Source organism: Betta splendens, chromosome 9 (genome assembly GCF_900634795.4).
Source record: "Betta splendens chromosome 9, fBetSpl5.4, whole genome shotgun sequence".
Classification (NCBI taxonomy): Eukaryota; Metazoa; Chordata; class Actinopteri; order Anabantiformes; family Osphronemidae; genus Betta; species Betta splendens.
This window is the reverse complement of record NC_040889.2, coordinates 2637996-2654860: the sequence shown is the minus strand read 5'-3', so window position 1 is coordinate 2654860 and position 16865 is coordinate 2637996. Positions and strand designations below refer to the sequence as shown.

General features: G+C 44.8%; 1 protein-coding gene across 13 annotated transcripts in view; it reads right to left on the bottom strand.

The window, feature by feature from the left end:
- Nucleotides 1-16865, bottom strand: part of nav3 (neuron navigator 3) — a 128743-nt gene that overhangs the window by 64163 nt on the left and 47715 nt on the right. For all 13 annotated transcript variants that reach the window (XM_055511339.1, XM_029160316.3, XM_029160317.3 and 10 more), the window contains exons 2-4: nucleotides 14214-14331; nucleotides 12839-12891; nucleotides 2697-2769 (exon numbers count right to left, since the gene is read on the bottom strand). In XM_055511339.1, coding sequence (XP_055367314.1) covers nucleotides 2697-2769; nucleotides 12839-12841 — 76 coding nt within the window. In that variant the 5' untranslated portion in view covers nucleotides 12842-12891; nucleotides 14214-14331. The remainder of the gene's footprint in view (nucleotides 1-2696; nucleotides 2770-12838; nucleotides 12892-14213; nucleotides 14332-16865) is intronic.

Below are 16865 nucleotides of genomic sequence, written 5' to 3'. Positions count from 1 at the left end.
CACGCGAAGCCGCAGGAAGGATGGCAGCGGCTCAGCGGCTGACGCGGGGCTTTTTACTCCGTTTTTCAGTCTGGTGAGTTGCAACAACCCCCCCACCCCACCCCATCCATGGTGTGGCTGTTTGGAGACTGTGTTGGAGGAGATTAATCTTGTAGGAGGGGGTCTTTCCATTTCCTAACACCCAGAGGATGGCTTTTTACAGTATAGTGTTGTCTTTGAGAACATGAACAGCGGCGGTTTCTGCGTCTTAGGGGGACGAAGATTCAGCCGCTGCAGAGCTGCAGTGTAATAAGACCTTTGGCAACTGGTAAAAGTTACAGAAATCCTAATGATGAGTAATAATGTAATTTACTGTGTGGCCAAAGAGAAACTGACTTGTATATGTCAAGAATTGCACATTTGAGTATTTTAAATACTGAAAACAGAGGTTCAAGGCTATTTTGCCAAGTTCTCCAACTAAATAAGGTCCAAGAGTTTCAGAGTTGGTGGCCTTATTTATAATCTGGTATAATATTCAATATGAGAATTGTGTGTTGGTGGCACATATCCACCAAATTGCAAGCAAAGGCAGAGAACTAGCAGAGAAAAAAGCCTTAGTGATATGACCACAAGTTGCAGCCATTTATTAGATAGCGGAAACAATAGCTGGAACCTGTGAACATTGTTAGGACATTAAGAAAAACATTCAGGAGACATTACAGTCACTTAAACATGCAGCTTTTTCATCCGCTGAAAGCAGTAACAGTGTGTAAGGTGATGTTTATGGCAACGACTAAAATGCTTTAGCATCACTAAGCTATACAAAGACCACAGTACAGTATGTTCTATTTTTGCCTATTCACAGTATGCCCACAACTCCACTAGTAAAAGTAGTTTAATGTATTTGAGCCTCTGATCCCATTGGGGTTAATTGGAGCACGTATGCAGGTAGACTCATTTGAAAAGCACCCAATGAGATCAAGCAAGTGGAGGAAGGTTAGTGTGGCTCATAGGGTCATATGGCGGTTTGCCTGCTAGCACCACACATTCATCCTCCGAGGCGAGGACCCCCCTTCGCTGCCAGCCATTATCAGGTGCAGGAAACGTGCATACTGAACTTTACCCCTTCAATTTTAGGACTGGAAACAGTAGAGTGAACTTCCTGCAGCTAATTGTCACTTTTTATGTGGCAGTAAAACACTTTCATGTTGCTGCTTTTCATAGGTGCTTTGGGGTTAAGGAGGTAAAGTGGGAGTTAGAAGTTAAGAAGGTGCAGATTTTTTACTTCATAACAAGACCAAAAGCAGTGTTCTAAAGCCGAGCATTACAATGACAGGCTAATATTTAGAATTATAATTATTCTTATTCTATATATATATATAGGTCATTACAGTAAGTGGATTCCTCATTCAAAACTTAATCAGACGTTGGCAAACCTAGCACAGATAATACAAACTATATATGGCATGGCAGGCAAGTGAATCTGGAAAGGCGTGGGCAGAATTCAATTAGACGTAAGAGGGCAAGCGGACACGTAATTCAATTCTCAAACACACATCGCAAACTCGCAGTAGGTCTTGAGAATAAGGCAGATAGTGAGTCGGTGGCCTGGGTGAATGAAACGCAGCAGCAACGGGCAGAGTAACCCAGTAGGACAGTCTTTTTTCCAGAGCCACGTTTAAATCTGAGTCATGTTGCTGTTTTTAGTGCCGCAGCCTGGGGAGGGGGGGGGCAAGGATTTAGAGCTGTCGGTCAGTGTGTCAGGCTGTCGGACTATTTCTGCCACTGGAGAGGTCAAGGGCACACAAACATCATACGTTTGAAGAGGAACAGAAACAACATGAGGTCTGGTTGGGGAGCACCGACCCTCAGTCAAAAGCCTTTGTTGTGGTGACATAAGGAATGAGTCTGTGGAACTTAGTTGATGTTTTGAGCTCACAATTAGATGAGCTACAACAATTCGAGATGGTAGAAATTAAAAGTAAATATATTTTCCAGTCATTTTTGTTTTATGAGTATTGATTAAATCAGAAATATTTTAAACAAAATGTAATGAATCTTTATTTAATTTGAAAGCAGTTACTTGGGGTTTGATTGTAGTTATAATGTTTGTTCTTATTGGTGATGGGTGGATGGATTATTATAATTATTTACAGAACATGTCCACACAGAACTAGTTTAGACAACACATCTGGTGCCACAAAACGACTCATGCTCATGATCCTTGAGGGGATCTTGACCTTCTTGGCTTGTGCGCAATCCACATAACACTTAGTTGGAAAATTGAATGTGATCTTAACCCTGCCCTCGTGGGGTAATTTCATCATATGCTCCACTTTGGCCAGAACTTGTTGAGAACAGAGAAACATTGTAGTCATTGCTATCATATAAGACGTGTGCTAGACAACTGAAGGCTGGATAGCAAATCCCTCGCTGCACTTTTTTATCCTCCCACTAATCACTGTGATGCCCTAATGACTGCCTACACTGCTGGAGACGGCCCTAACGTGTTACCAACATGGTGGATTCCATTGCTGTGAGATGTATTAGTTTTGCTTTGGCCAATAGACCTTAACCAGAAGTGGAAAGCAACCCAGAGAAGGATGGATGATATGGATGCCATATGTATATATGCTCTAGAAATCATAAATAGGATAGTAAGATCTGTCTTTGATCTGTTTGTAGTGACTGGGACCTGAATCCTGTGTTTTTCTTACCTTCTGCTGAAAGCCCTTGTACATTCACTCCTCTAGCATCCAGAAAACTGAGGCAGGCGTCCACATTTCCGATCTGTCGGGAAGACGTCAGACAGTCAGCACAAAGGGACAGACGCAGCAGGAATGTGACGATGCTTAACATTCAGCGAGCCTAAATGTCTGGAGGGCAGAGGGCTGAGGGGTAGGAAGATGATCGGCATTATCGCCCATAAAGAACATCATTGTGTTTGTTATTACTCAACCCCCCCACCCCCCACCCACCCAGCTTGACCCTGAGTCCTCCCGTCACTGTGCACAGTGACCGCAGTGTATTGCCTCCTACACGACCCGGGGGATTCCACGCGCATTCACTGTTTATATGCATTATACTGTACTGTTCGCACAATCCCAGCCAGTAGCGGGAGGCGCACGTCTAGGCCAATACACACAACACAGTCACAAGTGTCGCCTTGCCGGACCGGTGTCAGTTTCACAAAGACCTAGTGACCTGGCAGTTTTTAGGGGGATTTTCACATGCCTTCATTAACACTAGCCTCATTAGCATGGCAGTCAGCCACCGTTGGCACCTCAGCCCCCTTTATGATGAGGTCAAAGGTCGGACGCAGTGGGCCAGTGCCACACAAAGGGCACGTCAGGCAACTCGGCCAGACGGGCAACAACGATTCACTCAGTTCGGCTGCATTGCTTTATTAGCCAGAGCGGGACTTTGTAGAAACAGGGTAATGACTCAGATCTGCAATGCATCTTCTCTTACTCTCGCTGAGACAAACATCATTGTCCTCACCGGTGTAATAATGAGGTACTTAGTAGCATTTCGTCCAGCTGAGTGAATAAATTATGAGTAAATAAAAATACAAGTGATTTCAGCTTCCGTTCTCTTGAGTAATGCAGTTTATAGATAAACATATACAGTATATGAGTGTGCTTGTGTGTGTCCACCCAAGAAAAATGGTACCTCACAAACCATTTGCCATCTAATAAAATCTAATACTCTTAATATTTCTCCAGAAGATAATACCTGAATTAAGGTTGTGTTCCCTCTTATAGAATTGTTTGAATAATTGAATTGATTAATTCAGTCTGCTCATACTGGTCATCAAGGAATTGCATCCTAAAATTTTTACAGGAGGTGATGGCTACCAAAGTTCAACCTCAGCCAAAGTTCTGTGCACACTTGTATTCACATGCATTTCTACTCCACTTACAAGCTGAAACCTTATATTAGGTCCCCCTCTCTCCTTACAGATGGAGATGCTTACAGTACATTGGCTTTATCATACTGTATGGAGCCGTACGCGGCAAGAAGCCACACAAAGACCTTCTCCATCTGCCTGACACAAGACCCCCAACATAAGATCACACACTGGTACCAAACCCCACTCATATGTGGGCCTCCGCCCTGTCTACCCACATGCTGAACACACAAACTGACATGTGTTCCCAGGCGTCGGTTTGTTGGATTTATACCACATGCTCTCAGAAACGTGTGTAGATGAAGAGGCCTGCTGCTGAGCATAAGGAGGATGTGGGCATGTAAGGTGAGCGTATTCTGCCTACGTCAACAGCATATGTACATGCATGACATGCAATCAACAATATCTGCATGTGTGTGTGTGTGAACTGGGGCTTAATAACCGCTAATGGCAAAACTGAATAATCGCATGAACACACAGTCAATCATCTTAATTGTGGATGCAGGGCTCTGGTGATGTTTAACTAGTTTGGTGGGCGGTTTGGCTTTGCGGCGTCCTCTAACAGCTCCTCAAGAAACCAACATCGTTTACTTTTCCGACGCAGGCTGGCATCACGGGGCCATTAAAAGCAATTTGAAAAGGACATTTTGATGAGGCCCACACTCCGCCTAATCACGACTGCTTAAGAGCGGGGAGCGCGTTTGGAGGAGTGACAGCGGGGCCCACGTACATTGGCCGCAGCGGGAAGCGGACTCAACACAAGCTTTCTCCAAAAAAGTACGTTTCTATGTAAGTAAAGCGCAAATGTGGTTTAGCTTTTAGAACAAATGAATTATTTTCTGATTATGATGCGTCATTTTCCAAATTAATGAGGCAGTACATTTGTTAATCCTCTTTACTAAGCCAGCTGACAATCTCTTCCTGGCAATATAAGTGCTTTGAGAGCCTGAGCCCAACTATACATCTGAATTGGCCATGAAACTGAGAAGGATTATTAATTATTAAAAAGGAGTAAGGTGATTAACCAAAGGTACAGCAAACAGGTGAAAGCCAGAAGCCAAAGGAAGGAGAGTTGTGGGCCTCAGGGACCAGTGTTTGGCACCCTTCCCTTAAAAAAGAGAGAGCGAGCGTGCACCAATCAGGACATCTCCATTAATTACTGCCGTTACTCTCCCCAGGTTTGGACAACTAACAGAGTCAGATGTTTGCAATAGTCTGGGATTAAGTCTCTCCAAGACTGTGGTAAAGCAAGTAAAACCAGTGACAAGAGAATACCTCTCCAATGATGACATCCTAATTTTTCTCTTTGCTCAGCTTTGCTGTGCTGGGGAGTTTGGGCCTCTTGGAGTGACTCGTGTGTGTGTGATGGCTAGAATTGGAAAGTGTTTTACCTCAGATGCAACACATCAATTATCACTTCCTGCGGGACTCCTTTAAGGCATGACTAGAAAACCAAGAGTTAGCACTTTAAGGCACATGAGCCCAGCACGATAATTGAAGGGTTTTACTACAAAATGCTACTGTACATATCCACTGGAAATTAAATGGTACATCAAATCCCTAAATCAGTATTTCAAAACATAGATGACTAACAGAGCGATCTTATGAGTCATCTGACATACAATCCCTTTTTTCAACCTGTTTCACAGCCCAGTGTTTCCTATAGTAGTAGTAAGTAGTAGTTCCTATAGACTTGATCACATACTTTATCACATGAAGCCAAAACTTAAATGTCTGTCCTCGTTGTTGGAAGCAGCAAGGTCAGGGATTGTCAATAGAGACAACATGACACACAAGGACTTCACATACAATTGGTGGTTTCAGCTTTTCTCCCGGAGAATCGAGATCGATAGGAGCTATGGGAGGTGAAAATTAGATTTGCCTGAAGACACATTTGCTATGACTTTGACTGTTGCATAGATAAACACACATTTTGGGCTGTGTCTATTGAATCCCCTGAAACTTAATGAAGCATGAGTGACAGATGACTGGGAAGCTTTTTACGGACATTGAGTTTAACTGCTCTGAAATTCAAACATTTAGGCAGACAGAGTTAAATCCCCATCTGAGTTGCAACCTAAAGCTTTTGAACACAGAAGGGGAGAACTGTGTGAATGAAGAGACAGAACCGGAAAGGAAGGGAGCAACTACAGTAGGTGAACATATTGTACAGTAACTACATCATCATAATCTGAAGCCACTCAAGACTTGTGCCTCCACGGAGCGACCGCTCACCCTCTAGGAGGGCCGAAGCAGGCAGCTGCGGACACACTATGATTTACGGAGCAGCTGATGGGCAGTGGGGAGGCCGGGTTAAAAGGATCCTGTCTCATAATCCAGGGATCATTGTTTGTCACGTCAAAGCCCAAACTACAGAAACAACTTCTTATATGGCATCAGGCTGAGGAACAGCTTTATGTGATGTTACTCCTCACCCTGACACCTCACAGCCAAAGATGTGCCCTCCCTAAAATCTCCTAAAAAGACAGCATTGCAGAAGTGAGGTTTTGTGACCAGCACATGTCTGTGTCTCTGCCGGTGCGTACACACACATGATGTATAATCAATACGATCTGCCAGGCAACACAAGCCCAGATCCACGAAATGTCTCAATTATATATGGTGGTTCATTTTCAATTGTTTACAGCATCAAATGACTTGGAAGGCTTCCATGTGGCTTTATGCATCTGCTGCACAGACAGGGTGTGGCCACATGTGTGTGTGCGTTGTACTGTATTTCATGTGAGTGAGTGGCACAGAGTTATCCAAACAACCACCACTTTGATCCCTGCTTTACTTGTGTGTGACATGTCTTTGTTCCAGAACACAGAAATGCAGAGTAACGGTAATCTGTTACTGTGTGATTGTGTGAAAAAGACGAGCGTCTTTATAAGACATGATTCAAATTTAGCAGAGAGGTCTTTGACTTTGACTGTGACACTGTTGCATTCTTGTATAACGCTGGCAATTCGGTGCATTCAGGCAAACGACGAACACTGTCTTTTTCCAGACGTTAACTGTCAGATCCAGTTTGCTCTGCTGCAACGGTCAGTGTGTGGTGATAAATTTGGTGCAGCACCCTATTTGTATGAATTTACATTCTCTCCTTGTATTATTCTGAACAGTGAAACCAATAATGTGTGATGATTCTTTGTTGAATCTAAGCATGACCTTTAGTAATTAAGGGTGAACACAATATGCTGCTATGAACCTTAACTTCCCTCTATTCACATGGAGTTGGAGTTCAGTGTTTTGTGAAGGAGGGCAGCATCTGTTGGTGCACATGCAGTGAGTGCTACAAGAGAAAAATCTAACAAGGTCATGAACTTTGGCTTTTCGAACAATCTAAATTCTTGCTTGTTCGTTTTGGAAGACACCAGTGTCTTTTAATCTAGGCACTGAGGACTGTGAGGACTAAAAGTAGCCAGAAAGATACTGTATCAACATGTTCTCACGGGATAAAGAAGCCTATTTGATTTCTAATGTATTTGTGTAGAAGAATCAAGCAGAAGACACAGCTGGGAGGGGGTCGAGGGATTCAGCGAAAGGGCCGTTGATTCTATTCTTTATTGCTCCCATGCTGTAACAGCCACCACGGTTTGGAAGCGCTCAAAGAAGCTGCAGCTGCTGAGTTGCAGTCAAACATATCAAAGTTAGATCAAAGGTTAGTATTCTGTCACTGCTCTCATTTAACGATCCAGCCCTTTGCTCCCTCAGCGGAACACGTGTCGATGTCGTTGCTGTATATGAGCGATTAAAAGCTTCCAATGAAGCTACAAGTGGAGCAACGAGTCCCTGGGCGCTTGGTCTTCCGCCGCCGAAGTGGCGGATGGTGCGAGAGGGTCGTTCTCTGCTCCAGAACGCACTCTGAAGAAACAAAAAAAAACAAGAGAACTCGCAGTTGCTGAAACTGGACCGAGCAAAAAGACTCACAAGAGTCTGAGAGCGAGGGCAGGAATGTTTACACTGCATGAGAGAGGGGGCTTTAGCGCAACAGCTGCTGGGACACTTGAGCAGCCATACGTTAAATGCTGGATCCCAGCTCTTGGTACCGGTTCAAAACCAAATGTGATCGCACACACTGCTCTCAAGACTTGCACTAAGAACAGCAGATTTTGCCAAGATTCCTTGTTATTGCAAGATAAATGTGTGTTAGACACATAACAATTTAAAATTTGCAGTAGAAACTATCTAAGTTGTCAGCAACCAGATGCAAATTTTCCACCCAACACATGATACTCCGCTCCGATCAGAGCCTCACCTCTCTGGTGAGATGTCCAGATTGTGAATTTGAAGGAAGCATGGATCATGGTCCCCATGCAAGCATCATATCAAACCAACAGTCTGAAGTGGCCATCTGCCTGAGCCCTTGCTGGGTCTGCCAGTCGCTGGCCATCCACAACGACATCAGGGCCATTTCAGAGGCCCTGAGATCTCATCGTCCATTTTCTTGGTGCATTTCCTGACTTTCGTAATAGATGAGAGGCCTCACAGCCGAGATCGGTATAATCACATCAAATCAACGACCTGATAAGTAGTGTCGCGCAGGTGTAGGTGGAACCTGAGCCAGAAGATATTAGAAGATTAGAAGGGATGAATGGTTGAAATGTGCTGACGATGACGTGTTAGGCCAAAGAAGATGATACTAGAACTGCTTAATTTTTATCATCTCCAACAAGCTGAACAGTCATTTAAGATGCAGACGAACCAGTTCAAATGTGGGGTTTAAGCCAAATTACTGAACAGAACTTTTCTAGTTTAGTTATTATAGGGTCCAGGGATTCAGCCTGTAACATTGTGTGTCTACACATTAATCTGGCATTACACAAATCTATTCTCCTGTGCTTCAAGGCCTAATATTTCAAACGCCACAGTCATCATGTCCTAGTTTCCCATCACTTACTTACATAGCGCTAAGCTAAAATGCACCACAGCCGACCCTATGCCTTGTCAAATAAAACAAGGTCAAATCGCTGCAACTATTATCCGTGACACAGTTTAAATCCATAATCTCGAATGATTAGCAACCAAACGCTGACTCAAAAGGAGTGAGATCTTTGACGTGAGCTCTCACACCCTAAGCCATCTGCTGACAGATGTTGCATCTCCACATCTTCACATTCAAGCAGGATTCTGCCAAGTGTTTGTTTTTTCCCCTGAAATCCTTTGCTGATGTCGCACGCACACGCACACGCACACGCACACACACACACACACACACACACACACACACACACACACACACACACACACACACACACACACACACAGTGAAACTGCACAGTCATCCATATTGCAGGGAAGCGCTGTGCGCTTTGCTAATGATGTCTGTCTATAACGAGGAGGATTAGCATCGCAAGGCTTTAATATTTTCTGCTGAGTGTGGCCTTTCTCATGAGGAATGGAACAAAAATCCTTCATACCCTTTAGATTTTTGTACAATTAGTAGGAAATGTATTGTTGGGGGGGGGGGGGGGGATTCCTTCATCCACAGTGTATTTGTAGATTTACATTCCGGTTATTTTAACTGACACCAAAATGGGCAGAGGGAGAGGTGCACATACTGCAAGAATACGTGTGGGGGACATGAGTATGTATGTAGTGAAAGGAGAAAGGTTACAAAATGAACCTGATATAATTTTAAAGGGGGGTGTGGAATCTCTAGCCAGTGAATCACACACACAAACACTGCACTGATGTATTAAACACAGTGGAAAGAAACAGACCCGCACTCAAATCTCTTCGATTCTCCCACGTACCACACTCATTGTCATTTCTGCTTCCCGTCATCTGCATTGGCTCTGCTCAGCGGCTGCAGATGATACAGTTTGGGACCAAAAATGCAGTCGGGGTGGTGTAGGGTAAATGGGAGGGGGGGTATTGGTTCTGTATACGAGCCCCACTCCCCTGTCACAGAAACAGATTCCCAGCAATCATTAGGTGCCCTGCCAAGTATTCCAATTAAAACAGGTCCTCAGAACACAGCAGTCGCGAGTGGGAAGAAACCCGGGAATGTAAGGAGCACTGACCAGTCTGGGGTCAAGGACAGGTTTTGTGTGAGAGGAAGCCAATTTGGACAGGAACAGGAAAATACTTAATCTCCTATTGCAGAAGGCAACTCATTTAGTGCAGTATCACTATACTCACACAGACTGTGAGGAGGGGAAACGAAAGCGCAAACAACAAAAAGTGTCTGCAGTATTAAAAGCAATAAAGCCTAGGGTTTAGGGGAATCTAAGAAAGAATCAATAAGCTATTAGTTAACTGCTCGATGTGCAACTGCAGCTCCCACTTCATCGCCTTTTTGTTCAGCCTAAGTCCAAGGAAAGTTACAGGACAGCATATTAAACCTTTAACAGAGCAGAATGTGACCTTTTCGTGTACACTTGGCATGTATGGTTACACTCAGTTAGAGCGAGGAGAGCAAAGGTCAGACTCTTTTACATATTGCTCTTGATAGGAGCAAATTAGAGCAAGGAGAGGAAGGAGAACTAAGAAACAACGGTAATATTAGCATACATAGCCTTATATGAACCCGGAAAGCCACTGAAGGCACAGCAGCTGAAGGCGGGACTTCTAGAGATCATGGTGCTTGAGTTGCAATTGAGGTAAAATAAAGAAATTGCAGGAAAATGTTCATGGCACCTGACAAGTTCTTTTTGGATTAGCTCTATAGGAAACGATCGTCCGATAACCGAGCGCGGGTCCAGAGAAAAACACATTACGCATGCAGATGCAGATGCTGCTGCGTGGCTTCCAACAGCTGCTCACTTGGCTGACGGCGACCTACCGATCGGAGTGGCGGGCCTGCGACGGAGGGATCATCGTTTTGGGCCCCGAACAGGAGAAAATGGGTGCAGAGGAGGTCAATCAGGATCATCTGCCCCTTCTGCTAACAGCTGCTGCTACTGTGATGCCGCTGGCCAAGGAGTTTAAACTCCAGGTGCTACAGTGCAGTAGGTGGCCCGGTGGCAAGATTCCAACATTCACAGCCTGTTATGTCAATAAGCAGCTAAGAGCTAATTTAACATTTTCTCTCGAGGAGAGAAAGGCTGTCAGCGTGTAATTTAAGGCTCAGACTTACAGTACTGTATATCACTGTCCAAGCTCATAGGAGACACAAACCAAAGACTCATCACCATAATCTCTTGGGGTAGCTGATTTCATTCAGTCCCTTCCAGAGGCATTGATGGGGACAGTAAGAATGATAAGATGTAAATGAACATCTGTTGACGATGCCACTACACTCACTGGGCTTTCTACAGAATGTCCCACCTTCCTAATCTTGCATCTGAAGTGTGGTTAAGGGTTCATCTCATGGCACAGCCACTGTGTATCTGCTCTCCTTTCTTAAGCGGATCTTACGTACATCCAACACATCCCACCCCTAAGTCTTCATTTGCTGGAAGAAGTGTGTATTTTTTCTCCACTGTGCCCTGATGCTGCATAAAAAATTGGATTCATTGGATATCCTATAGAGCTGTAGTTTTGTCTGTAAAGACATAAACTTTATTTTCTTGAATGTCGTGTGGAGGACGACCATTGCACTAATCCTGTTCATGTCACCTGCCACTTTGTAAAGCTTAACCTTTCCAACCAGTTTTCCTCCAGGCCGGCAATAATTGACTGCAGAGCATTTGTATGTGTCAGATATTTCTTTCCTCTCAATGCCCACACTATTAGAAACCATGCTTCCTCAAACTTAATTTTTCCCAACGTGGCCGGACCCTTTGGTCGGAGCAGGTGGTAGATCAATGGGCTTAGTAAGTGACTGAGACAAAGGGCTAACACACACACACACACACACACACACACACACACACACACACACACACACACACACACACACACACACACACACACACACACACACACACACACACACACACACACACACACGTCGTTGGCGTATGGAGTCACATGCTTTCGGTGCTGCAGAAGTTCACTCGTAGTGACCGGAGTCGAACACTGGGCTCAGCTGTGAGGAAGCCAGGAAGCCAGGACCAGAATCGCTTCCCACCAATAAGGAAAACAAATGGAGGCCGACGCTACCACCAGAACAACTCCTAACACAGCGAGCTCATGCAGTTGCATCAGGGTCAGCAGGGTTTGCGTGACCTCAGCTTTGCCTTCCTTCCTTGTTCTTTCATAGTTTTTCTTACACAGTGCACCACGAAGAGAAAAGAAAAAATAAAACAGCTGAGTGTGTGAAAGTACTGTAGTTATGTAATAGCAATGGGACCCATTGCTGGAAAGATGCATTGATCCTTAATACGCATCCACATTCACTTCCTCCGTCTGGAAGTCACCTGTTAAACGCAAACAGCGGAAACATGTGTCCTATATCACTCCAAACGCAAAAATGCTGTGCAGCGTGCTACATGTATTAAAAAAAACCCAAGGCATATAAACTCACACATGAAAGGCACACACTCAGGACCAAAGATTCTCCTCGCCCACAGCGTCTCACGGAGAACACACGCCACAGTAGTTTAACTGCGTTAGTCACTTTTAATGGCAGGAGGGCAGATGCCAGGCCAAACCAGCGCTGCATCAACACTTAGTCAACTCCAGTGAGGGGTAATTATGTCAGAGTGACGACAATGAGCAGTCATACGTCCCTGTCATCTAATTAACAGAAGGGGGTTGGGAACGACGCTGCTGGCATCGCTGGGACAAAATATGCAGATGATTGAAAGTGGCAGATTAAAGGAAATAAGTTAGGGTTTGAACTTTTTCAAGGCTCTGTTGCATTTTTTGGTTACGTTGTGTTTGAAAACTGCCTACTGTATGAACTGTAATTAAGCAGATCTGCTGAGATGCTGCCCAAATATCAGCAGGTATATGCTAAATTACAGGTATACAGCTCAGTGGCAGATCAGCAAAAATCAGTACTTATGCAACAGTGCACTAAAGCATTGATGAAGGTGAAGAAAAAATCAGGCTTACCATTTGCGACTGGCTCCTGGGGCTACCATTGATATCGTCCACCTTTTCGTTAGCTGCGTGACAGAGGAAATAAAAAAGACCGGTTCTCAGTCTGTGCTGCACTTTAACATCCCCATGTCGGATGGCTTTGGAGTTCACGTGTGCAAATCCGATAGCAGACAACTGTTGAGCTCAAGCATGGAGGGCGTGTGTGTGTGGATGTGTGCATTCTGAGCAACGCAGGAGAGGTCTGGGAAGCAAAGCTGCCTAATTTGTCAGCTGCCGCCAGAGAATTACTGACAGGCTAGTAGCTTGGCCTCATTGTCTGATTGGGCGAGCGGGGAGGGTAAAGTTTCAATACAGCGGAGAGGGAGTGTGCCAGAGTTAGATTTGGGAGACAGACAGCATCAGTGAGAAAAATGTGCTTGTGAGGGAGAGAGAGACTCAGTGAGAGAAAAGTTCAGAACAAGAATAAAGACGTGTAGAAAGAGAAAGAAAAGAGTCAACAGAGTCACTTATGTAACACTTATGTTGCCAATGTTGGGCAACACTGGAACAAAAAATTTACTCTTGTATTGTGTAAGTGTAAAACTTTAGGTAATTCGTCCAAACAAGCTCTAGGGACCACACATGGTAATCTCTGATTTTCCTTCCTATGATGGTGAAGAGGAATGAATGCTCTGTTTGGAGCATTTAAAGGGATCTTTTAAAGCAGCTTTCTGTTTTGGGAGACACTGCTCATCCTGTGGCTAACAGTTGCAGAAGTAGGAGAAAGGAAGGCAAAGGAGCGAGTAATAATCTAAGAGTCATGAGGGGTGAGAGAGAGAGAGAGACAAAGAGAGGGAGACCTAGATAAAGTTTTGAAGGACTGACAAACAGAGAGCGAGACATGTGGAAGGAGCAGAGCCGGAGAGGAAGAGACACGCAGAGATAGAAAATAGAAAGAAAGAAAGCTGGAGAGACTCTAATAGGAATTGGATGCCTCTGCACCCTAGGGTGTCAAAGTCACAGATCTCTGTTGCAGCAGCTCACCCAGCACCCAAAACAAGAGAGAGCTGCTGTGATTTGGCCCTAATATCAGTCTGAGACACAGCTTCCTTCCAACTCACCACAATAAAGACTGAACAGCAGCAGTGTGTGTGTGTGTGTGTGTGTGTGTGTGTGTGTGTGTGTGTGTGTGTGTGTGTGTGTGTGTGTGTGTGTGTGTGTGTGTGTGTGTGTGTGGGTGGTCGCTTCTACCAGACAGAATGAATTATGGAGGCAGATGGTTTTATTTATCCACACATAAATGATATTCCTCTTTTTAAAAGCCTAAATCAAGACACTATTTTGATTGTATGACATAAATCAAGCTGTTAACCAGGTGATTCAAGTCTCCGGCTGGACTCCCACCTACCTATGATCTGGATGATCTGTGCCAGCAGGACTCCATCCGTGACGTCCTGGCTCAGGTCCTTGATGAGGCGCGGGCATCCAGACTTGGCCAGGTAGTGGTTGGCCCAGTCTGTGTAAATCTGCAACGACAGAATGCGCATGATATTAGTCACTGTGTGAGAAAAACACTGTGGAGAACCCTGACCATTAAACAGCGAATATAACGGCGATCCCACTTGAGCGGGATGGATCCCTTGGGGCTACGTCCTCGGCGACCCCCCCACCCCACCGCTCAAACGCAAACATTTCATCAAGCACTTGGGAGCGAGCGGAGGTCTACACGGTTTACGGAGGTTTTGTTCTGGATTTGCTGTGTCTGACTGTCTAGAAGAGAAGAATCCGGAGATGATTACGACGCCAACAGGTGGATTCACTTTCCCCACTGGCTCTCACTCCGGAAGAGCAGGCTTTTTGTATTGTCACCTAAATCACTTAACAGTCGCTTTGTCTTTCATTACACACCATAAGCCGGCTGATAAGCATGAGCTTTGTGCAGACCGAGCTCGGCAGCTGCCGCGGGTGCGGCGTTACCCTTGAAGACGAAGGATGTGGGTCACATTTGGCCTCCACCTGTCCTGGCCACAAAACAGCACACTGAACTGAAGCGAACTGAAGTTTAGCTGTGGCTCACTAAGTTCCTAGATTATGAACCCACCTCATAAGGGAGGAAAAGGACTGTGCCTCAAACACCCCAAGCAGTTTTTCTTACTTCACCCACTTGTGAGTTCTCTCACTAGACTTTCCAGATTTTTCTCCCAGACAGCGCTTGAGTACAGTAACTGGATCTGAAGAAGAGGAGCTCTGATTCTTCCGGCAGAGCGGAGGGTGCGTTTGATGCGCGTTTCCGCAGACAGACGTGTAGAAATGACTCTTTTTTTACTCCCCCCGCTAGGCCTGAAGTGAGATTCTGGGACAGAAACTATCTGCAGCAGCCCATAGAAAGACGTTGACTGCTGCACTGACTCAAACTTTTCCGTGTTATCCTCTGGATTATAATAATAAAACGGGCCCTAAGCAGCATGAAAGGAGTCTGAATGGTGAAAATCCTCTCAAAAAAAGATGGGGGGTTCCAAAGAGTTCTAAATTTCAAAAGGCCAAACTAATTGACACATTAAATGCAATAGATGGATTTGTCTGCATTGCATTTCTTGTCAGTCTAAACAAGACATAATTCTAACATTATATTTGGAGATGAAGTTTATGGAAGTGTAATAAGCCTCCCTTCATTCTGACTCATTCTGAATGGCAGACGTTGGTTAAGGAATTCTGCTATAAAGCTTCTGATGATGAATAATCCCTAAATTTCCCTCCATTTTTCTGACACACCACTCGCTCCCAATTAAAAGTGTTTTCCCTCACGCTCTTTCGGATGTCTGCTTCTTTATAGATGCCTCCTCTCACAAGGTTGCGCCTGATTCGGTTCCTCTCAGACCTTCTCAGCAATGAGAAGCCTTAAGAGTTAAAGGGCGGAAAAAAGAAGCACTTTGTCTGTGTGTGTGTGTGTGTGTGTGTGTGTGTGTGTGTGTGTGTGTGTGTGTGTGTGTGTGTGTGTGTGTGTGTGTGTGTGTGTGTGTCTTTGTGAAACCATTCTATTGTTGTTTTGTTTCTCATTAGAAACACTTTACTCTAAAACAACCTAACCACGTTTTCAAACTGTGATAAGGAAAAACTGTGAGTTTCTATCTGCTGCTGATTAAGGGTACAGAAATTCACGCAGACAAAGCAGCTGCTGTGGTAGTGTAGCTCAAAAATCAGCTCTGAACACATCACATCCAAAATGGTGAAGCTTTGATGCAAGTCACATGGGGTCTGTGTATATTAAAAGTTACACCTCATAGAGATACGTAGTTTAATAGCCAAACAATGAAGCGTATTTGCATTTTATTTGCAGTGTTTGCTTCAGGCTGAGCAGAGCAGTGGATTAGCTGCGTTTACCTCAGCGGGCTCCACGCAGGATTACAATCACATCAAAGTCAAGCGACTCGCAGATAACGCTCTGTGCAAACACTCCTTTTCTCTGTACAAACGGACGGGACAAAAGGACCTATGAGCCATCAAACGAGCCGGCTGAGGCTAAACAAAGGCTTCAGTTTAATTTGAACAGCCCAGAGGCTCTGCTGCTCACGCCGAAGCCCTGTGGTGAATTAAAGCCAGGTGAGCTGCAGTGAGTGGGAAGGCTGCTGGATGTAGACAGGGTGTCCTGTCAAGGGCATGGAGGGAAAACCCACACAGATAATTTGAACCTGAACGCTTCCTCCAATTACTCCTCGGCCTGTTTTTAGCCATCAACACTTTCTCAGTGCCTCCATGGTGACATAAAGTTTCCAGCCCAAATATTCTGCTTGTTTCTTATAGTTTAACAATACAGATAAGAAACATTTGACACTCTGAGCCTCCTGCAGCTTTTTCTACTGCAGGAATGGCCGCAGTAGTTTCTGGCACTACAGCATCATAATCATCATCATCACTCAGTCAAAACTAGTGCTGCGGATCTAGCCTCTCGGCAGATCAGCACAGGAGAAACTACAAAGCCAAGAGACAAGAGAGAAAACTTCATGTTCGGGGTCTGACGGCGATGCACATTGCGTCCTGGCCTGGCACCTCTGCAGCATCC